At 45.2% G+C, this 12,649-nt stretch overlaps 1 protein-coding gene across 1 annotated transcript in view; it reads right to left on the reverse strand.

The window, feature by feature from the left end:
* CDC14A (cell division cycle 14A) overlaps nucleotides 1-11,144 on the reverse strand; it is a 159,361-nt gene extending 148,217 nt beyond the window's left edge. The window contains exons 1-2 of the mRNA XM_004689736.2: nucleotides 10,653-11,144; nucleotides 9,724-9,814 (exon numbers count right to left, since the gene is read on the reverse strand). Coding sequence (XP_004689793.1) covers nucleotides 9,724-9,814; nucleotides 10,653-10,701 — 140 coding nt within the window. The 5' untranslated portion in view covers nucleotides 10,702-11,144. The remainder of the gene's footprint in view (nucleotides 1-9,723; nucleotides 9,815-10,652) is intronic.
* Nucleotides 11,145-12,649: the final 1,505 nt, after the last annotated feature.

Genomic DNA, 12,649 nt, shown 5'->3' on the forward strand with positions numbered 1-12,649 from the left:
AAAGAAAGAAAGAAAGAAAGAAAGAAAGAAAGAAAGAAAGAAAGAAAGAAAGAAAGAAAGAAAGAAAGAAAGAAAGAAAGAAAGAAAGAAACTGGTTATACAAGAATCCCCAATACAGAAATCTTTGGAATATTTAGTGAAAAATCACAACTAAGTCAAAAATAAATAATATTGTTTCTTTCAAAATCTGCTATAATATCTGTGCCCTGTATCTGTGTTTGCAATAAAGTATCAATTTCAAAAAGTCTATTTAGCCTTATTTTGTATCACATGATAATAAATGTGACATCTAGTTTCTATGTCCACCATGGATTAGACTCAACAAAAGATCATAAGGAGAAGGCAATTACTAGTGGCCCATACACTAAGAGTAATACCAAAAGCTAAAGTGACAATAAGTAGCATTTAGAAAATACCAAATTTATGATCGTCATCAATAAAATCTGAATACATTAAAATCACTAAAAGAGTCAAAATGCGTAGTAAACAAGCACCATCTGGAACATAAGTAGAAAGACCTTTATTCCATAGGAGGCCCTAAAAGTACCCCTGACTTACAGTGAAACAGTGCAACCATTGTGTTTGTAATGAAAGAGTCTGAGTATTACAAGGGAAAAAAATAAATCTTAATCAGTACATTCTTTAAGAAGGCATAAATGTAGCTTCATTTTAGAATGGTTTCTATAAATTATAAAACTACTTTGATATTTCAAGATGTAATTTTCCAATTCTCTGTAGAAGCTTTTGTATCTGCCTTACTGAAATACCACATTCCCAAATAAAACTGGGTAAATGCATTCCTAGAGTATACCTATCAAAGAGATCAAATTGAAAACAAGACATCTTTTCTGGCTCTCAAGAGAGAATTAAAATTTTATAACGTAAGAACAAGTCCAAATTGGCCAATTCTTCTATTTATCATAAGCTGGAAACATCTTTAAGACCAAAATATTAAACAAATAAATAAAATTTTGTCCAAAAACTACACTTCCTATTATTTCCTATTAAAGGAATTCACTATCAAGCACAAATGCACTTCCAATAAATAGAGAATTTTGGATGGCTTTCATTCATAGCTGACCTTTTGGAAATATCTGGTTGACTAATAAAACTAACATTCTTTTGAAGTAAGTTGAATTTCAAGCTTTATAATTTTGGGGAAAAAAAAAACAATGAAATCTATACTATTGTGTTTTTAAAAGTCAGTGCACCAGAAAGAACTTGGGAGATCTAGCTGTTCTGCTTCCCTCTCCAGACATTAAACAAGTAAATATCTAGATATCCAGGATAGATATGGTCCTTTTTCTGCAAAAAGATTACAAAAGTTAAAGCCTCCTCTGTTATTTTTTTTTTTAATTTATTTATGCATACAAAACTGGAGTATAGGCCAGAGGTGAAGGGGTGATGAGAGAATTCACCAGAGACAGATTGGGGAGCAGAACAGGCAGATCGATGAAGTACACTGCAGAGGGGTGCAGCAGGGGAGACAGGAGTGGTCTGCTGTGCCATACAGGTCGCTTCCGGGGCCAGGGATCGAACTCACACAGAAGTGGCTGCAGCCAGCTTCACTATGCTGTGCTCCAACCCACTGCGCCACCAAGGAGGGCCCCCTGTTTTATTTTCTTTGTAGATTCCCCTTATACGTCCCCTCCTCATCCCCTAAATAAAACAACAAAGAGGTAATATATCCATCCGGTTAATATACTTCACAGTAGTCCAAGGCAGAAACTTTGAACTGTCCTTCAATTCCTCCTCCATCTGATTTGACCAAATATAATCAACCCATCCTTTCTAGTTTCCCCCTAATCTGACCTTTCCATTGCCCTTGTTATAACCCTAGTCCAACCCTAACCTGACCTAACAAGCTCACAGTTATAGTAATTGTCATAGGAAGAACCCTGAGAAGTCTCCCTGCCATTCATAAGCAAGCAGAACTGAAATTGAAAGGCTCTTCAAAATCCAGTCTGTGACCACAATACATTCAAATATTATGCCTCACCTAACAGAATCTTGCTATTTCCAAACACTAAAATCACTTCTTTCTTTCCTCCCTTCCTTCTTCAGCAATACAACTTAAAATTTCTTGAGCATCATCTGTGTGCTAGATACTGCAAAAACAGGTCATACTTGTCCTGGCAGCAATCATAAAGTGTACTCTATGCTCTTACACACCCTTCCAAAGCCAGTTCAAACATTGCTCCAGGACCCTGTCACCCTGGCAGCGGTAATCTCATCCTTTCTTGGATTCCTCGTACCTATAAATGCAGTTTTTGTCATATATTACCCTGCACTATATTTGTTACCACCTCTGTCTTTTTTTTTTTTGAAGATTTATTTACTTGTGCATACAGAACTGGGGTACAGGCCAGAGGCTCAGGGGCGGTGAGAGGCTTCACCTGAGACAGAGTGGGGAGCAGAACAGGCAGATCGACGAAGTACACTGCTGAGGGGAGCAGCGGGCGGGTCAGGAGAGGTCTGCCGCGCCATGTGGTCACCTCCGGGGCAGGCGGGGATCGAACACATGCGGAAGCGGCCTCAGATTCTCAGTGCTGTGCTTTAACCCGCTGCACCACCAGGGAGGGCCCCCCACCTCTGTCTTTATGACTTGTGTGTCCCCAAAGAATTAGCACAGTGCTCTCCACCAGAATGAACTCCTTCTAGTTAGTTCTACAGCAATTTTCAAGTTTTCAAGCTTAGCCCGTCACATAAAAATACGTTGTCTTTTTTCCTTTGCCTTTTTTTTTATAAAGCACAAAGAGGTACTGAACTGTGGCTAAGTAAAAGTCATTTACTACCGGCTTTGGAATGTGTTTATGAACTTAGAGATGAGAACATCTGATGTCTTAGCGATCTACTTCAAACAAAATAATGAAGCCGCCCTGTGGTGACCTGGCTTGGAAAGAACTTGGATGGCAGACAGCTCCCCATGCGACTCTCCTGCAGCCCACTGAATCCCTCTCCCTGACTGCCTCAGCGCCTCCATTAGATGTTGTGATTTCACTCAGCATATCTCAAGCAAACTGAAAGAACTAAATAACAATTTGTCATCATGTTAGAGACCATCTACCTACGGTGAATGTTTAGGCGGTGAAGGAACTCATTCAGCACTCACTCACATAAAACAAGCCTAAACCTCTTGTGTTCAAAACAAGAGCATTGAAAGCAAGTGGCCTTGAAAATAGGAGGTCATTTTTGCAAGGTGAGGGTAAGGAGAAAGGAGGAAAAAAGTATCAATCTACCATCTTTTTTTTTTTTTAAAGATTTATTTATTTGTACATACAGAGCTGGGGTACAGGCCAGAGGCTCAGGGGCGGCGAGGGGCTTCACCAGAGACAGAGTGGGGAGCAGAACAAGCAGATCGACACAGTACACTGCTGAGGGGAGCAGCGGGCGGGTCAGGAGAGGTCTGCCGGGCCATGTGGTCACCTCCGGGGCAGGCGGGGATCGAACTCATACGGAAGCAATTTTAGATTCTCAGTGCTGTGCTTTAACCCACTGCACCACCAGGGAGGGCCTCAATCTACCATCCTATAAAAGCTAAATAGTTTTGCGAGTTTTCAGTGGAATTCCAAGCAGAAGCCATGACAACGTAAGTTACACCAGCTAAGTAGCGAGAACATTTCAGCAGACAGGCAAAAGCTGTTTTATAAGCTTATAAAAACTGTACTTCTTTGTTCTTCACCCATCCTACTTTTATATAGTGTGATAATTGACTAAGTTGATTCTCTTCCCCCTTCTACCACATACAGTTGTGTGTTCAGCAGTCCATGAAATGAGAAACGCAAAATTGCACTGACAAAAGTGAAATTGTAGAAAAACAATTTTTTATTGCCACAACCTCTCATACAACGTGAACATACACACTGTCCACAGCATATTTCTCCCCAAAGCCACTGCCATCCAACTCAGGAGGTCAAGTGTACCAAAGAGCTGTTCTGCATCTTCTTTTCAAGCTCAAGGCTTGGGAGCTCAGGACAAATGGGAACTTAAGGATAACAGCATGGACTCCAGGGTCAATTGAACGAATATATGTAAAACATGCAGAACACTTGGTGGCATGGGACTGTGTTAGCTGCTGTTACGATTTTATTTGTATTCCCATATTAAAATCTGTCTCCAGGCCCTCCCTGGTGGTGCAGCGGGTTAAAGCACAGCACTGAGAATCTAAAGCCGCTTCCACATGAGTTTGATTCCCGCCTGCCCCGGAGGTGACCACATGGTATGGCAGACCTCTCCTGACCCACTCGCTGCTCCCCTCAGCAGTGTACTGTGTCAATCTGCTTGTTCTGCTCCCCACTCTGTCTCTGGTGAAGCCCCTCGCCGCCCCTGAGCCTCTGGCCTGTACCCCAGTTCTGTACGCACAAATAAATAAATCTTTAAAAAAAAAATCTGTCTCCATATTCAATCATATCTTCTTATGTCTATATCAGAGCAGTTATGAGAGCCAAGACACCAAATGATGGCCCTCAGGGTTTATAAGATTTTACATAGGCATGTGGGTGCATGTGCTTAAATCACATTCATCTTTCCACTTTCTACATAATCTGAAATAGAACTGAATAACCAAATAGGTTCTTCGCACATCTACTTAACTTAAATATTCCCACAAATACTGGCAAATCAAGTTTTTCTGTATTTCTCTCAAAAATGTGAACAATTTGATACAACTCTATGCTATAGGCTATATAAAAGAGATATTCTTCTGAAAATTACCATCCAAAAATTCCTCATGGGATCAATATCAGGCTATTTTCATAAAGTTTAGGTGAAAATTGAGTAGTTGAAATTATTTACATCTTTCATTTGGCTAATTAGTCCTCCCTAGAGACTGCTCATTCTTCCAGGCTAAAACATTTGGTAAAATCCTTCCAGCCTTCAGAAAGTGCTGAATATTTAGTCCCTACAGCATGTGCATGAAGAGCTCTCCCCTGCATTTTCAGTATCTTTCCTTCACAACCACAAATAGAGAAGAAATGAAAACAGACAGGACTGAAAATGAAGACCCTGTACACGATCCTTTCCGGGAAACTGGCTTTCTGGCCTTAGTATCCAGCACTCCCACCATCATCCTTAAGAGGAGCACACAAAGATTCTAACAGTCAACAAATTTGATTTTGCCAACTTTTGAGTCAAGTTACAGAAATTCATTACTTGGAATCTAAAACCAACCAAAGAATTAACCTTTCTAGAGAGCTGGATATTATTTGTAGTTTATTCAAATATAGATAATTTTTCAAGGCTCCATTTGCATGGGGCTATTTCTGTCCTATACCGTGCTAGTCAATAGCCTTATTTTTTATTTTTTTAAAGACTTATTTATTTACACATGAAAGAACTGGGGTACAGGCCAGAGGCATGGGGGTAGAGAGGGATTAAGAAGATTCATCAGGCCCTCCCTGGTGGCGCAGCGGGTTAAAGCACAGCACTGAGAATCTGAAGCCACTTCCGCATGAGTTCGATTCCCGCCTGCCGCCTGCCCCGGAGGAGACCACATGGCGAGCCAGACCTCTCCTGACCCGCCCGCTGCTCCCCTCAGCAGTGTACTTCGTCAATCTGCCTGTTCTGCTCCCCACTCTGTCTCTGGTGAAGCCTCTCACCGTCCCTGAGCCTCTGGCCTGTACCCCAGTTCTATATGAATAAATAAATAAATCTTTAAAAAAAAAAAAAAAAAAAAAGAAGATTCATCAAACACAGAGTGGGGAGCAGAAAAGGCAGATTGTCTGAAATACACTGCCGAGGGGAGCAGCAGGTGAGACAGGAGAGGTCTGCTGTGCCATGTGGGTCAGCAGCCTGGCAAGGGATTGAAATCACCCTGCTGTGACTGCAGAGGGCTTCATAGTGCTATGTCTTAACCACTTGCACCACCAGGGAGGCCCCAGCCTATATTCTTATTTTAATTCTAATCTAAGAAGTCATAACCCCGGGACAAAAGTATGATTTCTTATCAGGTACATAGACTAAAATTGCTCAGGCCTTTATATCAGTGAGGCAAGTTCTGTTTAAAAATCAAACAGAAAGCTCAGACTTTCCTATCTAATAGACTTTGTTAAATGTTTTCCACAAGCTTCTCATAAGGTTGGCCATTTCACCCGGCACTAACAGTCTTTTATTACTAAACAAACATCTACACAAAACACAGCTGTATCCAGAGTACCAGCAGCCTTATATTTAAATTCTACAAAGTCTACTTCCTGATTTAAAAATAATAGGTACATTTCTAAGGTTATGATATAGTCAGAAAGGTGGAGTTTTGTTCTGACACTCAGCAAATCAGTACAGTTACCGGGCTGGGCAAGGCCCTGTGTGATAATGAACATAAATATAAACCTTTCCTGAGATATTTGGACATTACAACATGAAGGTCAAGATTTTTCCCACCACAGTTCATCCTCCATAGAGAGAACCCCAGTGATTAAGGTCCTTCTAGGGGCACCGCAGTCTTTCACTCTACAAGCCCATGCACTGAATCTGACAAACTGGATTCCACTGCTTCTCTCCCACTCCACTTTCTCCAGCCTCCTTCCTGTTTGTCCACTTCTCTGGTTGCTTATTTCTACCTCCTTCCCTTATTCCTCTCACCTTGGCCTGCCTGTGAAATACAGACCTTAGCATCTCCTCTTCCTCTTCAGAAACTACACCTTCTCCCAGCTTTATCATCTCTTTGGAAGAAATGTCCAAATTAAGGACTTCAAGCTTAGATGATATCAGAGGGAATAGCTCTTCAACCCTGTAAATTCAACGTGATCATAACTGGAACACCTGATCTCCCCCCAAAATGTCAATGCTCTGCCCTACTCATATTTAAGCTCCAGGAAGCACCTGGGGACCCAAGATGCCTGAAGGACTTTTTGACTCCTTTTTTCACTCAGCAAACCACCAACCCACCCACCTGATCCCTTGCCAAGCCACTTGAATTCAATTTCTTTCCTTCCACCACCAGTGCCACCAACCTGCCACTTTGTTTCTTCCCCCGAACATTCCAGAATTTTTCTAAATGGCCTCCTACCTCCTCTCTAATCCCCCTTAAGTGATGTTATTATATTAATTGTTTGCAAGGACACAATATATTCCAGAACCAGAGGGCTTGGTTTTAAATCCCAGCTCTGCTCCTGTTTACTTCTGTGACCTTGAGCAAATTAACCTAACTTCTCTGAAGTCTCATCATCTGCACACTGAAGATGATAATAGCACCTGACTCACAGTACTGTTGTGAAAATAAAATGAATTAATACATGTGAAGCACCCAGAACAGTATCTGGCACACATTCAAAAGCTCAACAAATGTTTGCGATTATTTACAATTAACACAGACCCAGTCCTACCACAACTTGCCCCCAAACCCTCAAGAGAATCCATGGCGTACCAAGGAAACTATGGTTCCTCATCCTGGCACCCAACTGCCTTTTCAGCTTCATACTCCATGTGATCTGTGTATACACCATGCAAATCAGAGGACTTACTTTGTCTGGAACACACGCCTGAACCTCCCTTCTCAACCTTGTTGTTTGTACTTCAAAAATCTCTCTTTTCATATCTCAGCCTAATAAAACTGTCCATCCTTGAAGCCAATCGTAGATCTTCCATGGAACTTTTTCTGAATCTCTAAACCAGCTATGGTCCCACCCTCCTATAACTCCTCCTCACGCAGAGGTTGTTTCTCTCTTTCTAGGCCTCTAATTGCAGGCTGTTCATTCTCTCCATTCGTTGGAAGCTCTTTGAGGACAGGATGTGCACTCACCACCACTGCGTGCTGTGTATCACCTGGCCCTGCACAAGATGCTGGGATAAAAAAGATGGAGTTGCAGGTGATCAGGACACAGCTTCTGCTGTGACAGGTTAGGTGAGCAAGTCCAAACAAAAAGAAGTACATGTTCTGCCCAGACTGCAGTCCTTGTAGTTTCCAATGACACCAGAACTCACAGTATAAATTGTATGGCCTCTATGACGAGTCTTTCTTTATAAAACACCATAAATAGAGTAGAATAAACATAAGACGAATGTGATCTGTAGCCCTACCCTAAAAGAGCAATATTAAAACAATGCAAAAATCTATAGCAATATTAGAATCAAAAAGCCATGGAGCTTCCAGTTGTCTAAATATAGGTTTCTCTTAATTCTGCTGACTAGCAATCCCAAGAGAAGCAACTCAGACTTCAATGACTGGAGCTTGTTCAATGTCATATTAACAACCACGGGTACATTAGTCACTGCAGCACGGAGCATAATGGCGCACACAAAGTCCCTACTCTCAGACTCATTAGGGGTCCTCCAAGCCTACACTCACAAAAAGAAAGCCACTACATCACATTCCCAAGTTCAGAGTGAACACACTGCTGGCAGTGACATCACCCAGGTACACAATCACCCAGGTACACGGGGTCAGAGAGCCAGCCCGCAGCGCAAACTCCGTTTGGTCTGGAGCCATGCTGTAATCCGACACCAGGGATTTGGCCCTCATTCCCTCAGCCACTCAGGGCATTCAGGAGCTACAGCAAAGAGCTCTTTCATTCCCACTTGCACTTCAGTCATTCAAGAAGCATCCAGCTCCAGGCACCACTAAGAGAAACGTCCTGTAGAAATGAGTTTCCAACAATCCCTAAATGAAGTGACAACTAAGGTTGTTTTCCCTGGATTAAAATGTATGCTCTTGAAGGCTAAAGCACTCTCACTCTTTGGATGCCTGGTGGTACCCACAAATCCTTAGGCAAAAATGCTAAAATCTCTTTTAACTGGACACGTCCTAGAAAGCTTACCAAAGTGAGTGTGATTCATTTAGCTACATATGATTCATTTAACTATGTTCATCTAATTGCACACTTGGTTTAGACAACAAGAAAGGAAAATTAAATGTTTAAGCTAGACTCTATTAGACTCTTCTCAAACAAGAGCTCTTTTAATAAAAGGATATAATCAAGCCAATTCAGCCTTCTTATTCTTTATTGTCTTCTGCTTTCCCTCTCTTTAATTAAATTTTTAGTATACTTAAAGTACAAAGATTTTTTTTCCTGTAGATCAATGGCCATCCACCAAAAAACAGATCCCTCCCCTCACCTTATATTCTCAAATCCTAATCCCACAGAAGCAAAGTAACCAAATATAAATCAGTACTCCTATACCACTTCTTCAAAGACAAAGAAAATAATACTGAGAAGCTTGTTAACTCCACTGACTTGTCATCTAGGCAAAATCTTACTCAGAGGTAGAACAGAGATACAATTCCTTGCACCTAATGCATTCCACTTTCTGAAAGCAAGTCGCATGAACAAAAGCATGGAAGCTATAGCAGCCTCCATGTGAACTGTAAAACTGAACACCTGTAATACACCACACATTGTAACACACACACACCACTGCCCCTGCTCTGTGGATGCTCCATAAATGCTCAGTGACTGATTCACAGACCAATTACAGAGTCTGGCAAGGACAGAGTGTGTCTCTCTGGTCCTACTCTGGGGAGTGTTCAGAAACTACAGCAGCATTTAGTTGTGGCAGGAAGACCTAACAAAGACTTCTAAAAGGACTGCAGTGTTGACAGGTTCAAATTATGTTAATTTTCTCTTCACCTCTCCTCTACATTTTTGATCCTTAAAAAAAAAAGGTCATTTTGACTTGCACCACTGGGGCACTGGGGCAAAGTAAATAAAACTGCCATAAAGGTGAAAGTGTTACCTGGACAAAAAGCCAACAAGCTAAATGGTTGAGGGGAAAAAAATGCAAACTTACTTTTCATAGACCAGCTCCTCATCGATGGAGAAATAGTGGGTATTTACTGTGCTTTTTGGTCTATTCCTTAAAGTAGCAAAATATAAACGATCTGAAAGACAAATTTAAAAGACGGGAGAAAACATGAGAAGCAGGGAAACTGGAGGTGGGGGGCTTGTGATAATACAGGAAGATAACTGTTACCCATTATTTAAACACCCCATTAAGACGTGGTACTCTTGCAGACGATCTCCTCATCTGCTCTCTCCCGGAAAGTCACCCAAGATCTCGCCCATAAAGGGACCCAAGAACAACTGTCAGAAAGGTGAGAAGAGGATGTGACCGAGAAGAGGATGTGACCGTGGCACTTAGCAGGAGGGTCGGGGGCTCGACACCCACATCTCCCTTGTTTCAGGCCAGCGGGAGTGATGGGCGCTGGGGATTCCCGCAGAACTGGAGATGCAAGTTAGATTCGAAAATCTCCAGACCTCAGCAACTACGGAAGGGGAAAAAGAGAAGCGAGCCTCTCCCTTCAGCTCAGGAGACTTCAGGCAAAGGAAGAGAGGAGAGACAAGGGGGTGTGGCTGGGGGGTGTCCCGAAAATCGAGACTAGCTGCAATGGGATAAAAGCGACCGAAAGGATCCCACGGAGCTGCAGCCCCACGAGCTGCGGCGTGCAGGAACAGGGCAGAAGCCAGCGTCGTCCCCTTCCCGGGCAGGGAGGCCATCCGAGACAGCTGCAGTGGGAACGAGGGACGCAGGAAAGACAGAGAAGCCGGAAGCAGGGGTCCTCGGGGACAGGATAGTACCGAGAGAGGAGAGCGCGCGCCGCGGCTGCAGGTCACTGGGGGCAGCAGAAGAGGCCAGGGGCAGTGGGTGGGACGTAGGGGAGAGAAGTGAAGAGTTGGGGGCCAGGGAGGGTTGGAGGGTGCGGGGCGGTTGCTCCTCACCTTTTATGAACTCGCACGCCCCGATTAGTTCCCCTGACTCCGCTGCCATCTTAAGCGAGATACGCACCGGGGAGGGCTAGATTGTGGCCAGCTGAGGTCACCCGCCCCCGGGGGCTTCTCCACTGCCCAAAAGCCGGGAAGCTTACAGTCCCGAACACCGTGCCCGCCCGAGAGAGGCAGCAGGCGCGGAAGGCGGAGGCGGCTGGGGGGTCAGCGCGCCGGGCGCCCCGGGGACATTCCGCAGGGAACCCGAGCCCGCTCCGCGCGGGGCGCACACGCCCCGGGCTGTGGCCGCTCCGATTCGGACCCGGCTGCTGCTCCTGCTGCGTCGCCGCTGCGCCTGGGGAACGCAGACCAGCTCTCACGGCCGGGCAAAGTCTTCCCCCGGCCCCCAAAGTGATCATGGAGGAGGAGACGTCTGGCCCCGATCGCGCCCGTGGCTACTCGTGCGGCAGCGGGCTGGACTCCGGCGCCCGCGGGCTGGCAGCAGCTGCTCGGGCTCCGCCTTCGCCACCTCCTTTCAGCAGCAACTCTTCCTCCTCCTCCCCCTGGGTCCGCCCCCAGACCTTCCTCCCCGCCCTCCCTCGGCCCCCCTCCAACTTTCAAGGCTCTGAGGCCATCCCTTAAAGGGACAGCCCGGCTCCTTCTCCGCCCGCGCCCCGCGCCCCAGTTACCAGGCGCCGGGCGGGTCTCTAGGAGCCGGTTGCTAGGGCTTTGTTGCGGTCCACCAATTGCAGCGCAGGAAGCCGGGCCCGGGGCCCTCAGCAGCCGGGCGGGGCCTCCAGACCCAAACTTATGAATGAAACTGTGGCCTGGCAAGTGCACGTCCCGGAGGGCGCGCGGGCCTACTCGCGGCCAGGGTGCACCGACGCCCCTTCCAGCTCAACCTTCACAATCTTTCCCCGTTCCACATTTCTCTTCTCTGTCTCTCTCGTTCTCTCTTTCTGTAGCCCCACTCACCCACGTTTTTAAAAGTCTTTCTCACACCCAGTCTTCAGAGCGTCTCTGTGCCGTGCCTTGGCGCTAGCAAATCTTTCAACGACCCACCATCCCTACAACTCGAGTTTATTTTATAAAATGGGTAATTTCAAAAGAAGCGCTACCTCCTAGCTCAGAAGAGCACGCGCTGGTTTCCTCTGCACGTCCTAGACTCTGGCATAACTTGTGCTTTGTTCTCATCGGGGAAAAGGTTCCCATCCGGTTCCCCCTTGTCCTCTCATTTGGATAGCCACCGGGGCGCAAAATCATCACAAATGCCTAACCTTTCCCGCGTTCTTATCCCGGCGGGGGGTGGGGGGGGCTCAGGGGGGCGGTGCTCCGGGCCAGTCTGGGGCGCGCGAGGAAACTGGCGGGCCGGGATGGGATGGGGGAGAAGACGGTCAGTGCTCGAGGGGGAAATTACAATAAAAGAATTGTTTTCCGTCTCGGCTGAAGCGCGGCTGGGACTGGTTCCTCTCAAAGAGGCCCCTGACTTGCTTCTGTGAAGATTCACATACACTTTGAGCAACTTTAATGCTGAATGTCCTCCGGACGTCCCTACCCAGAGGACAGTCTCTGCGGTACGAAAATGGCGCTACAAATCCAGCATCCGCGGAGCATGCGCTGAGTGGTTTCTCCAGAAACAGAAAGGGATTTTGTGCGGGCCTCTGGCTTCTCGGTCGCTTGTTTACCTCTAGGGTGGAAGGGGGCGCACAAGCGAAAAGCCAAGGAACTTTGCAAAAGCGCTCAAAGGGCGGGAGAAAAGCTCAACATTGGTCTTAGCCCGTTAGCCTGCGTGGATGGTTCAAAAAGCTAAATAGGCACAGAAAATGATAAACGGGTGTTACTCCAGTATTGGGGAGGGGGGATTCAGGACATCTCTATAATTGTAATCAGCGTATCTTAACGTTTTATGAGTAGAATTATATACGTTTATTTCTTTAGAACCATATAAATTTAAAGCTGGAAGAATCACTAAAGAGCACTCGCCTATAATCTTCACGTTAGAAAAAGGTATA

This window comes from Condylura cristata, unplaced genomic scaffold (assembly GCF_000260355.1).
Source record: "Condylura cristata isolate star-nosed mole 26May11 unplaced genomic scaffold, ConCri1.0 scaffold00026, whole genome shotgun sequence".
Classification (NCBI taxonomy): Eukaryota; Metazoa; Chordata; class Mammalia; order Eulipotyphla; family Talpidae; genus Condylura; species Condylura cristata.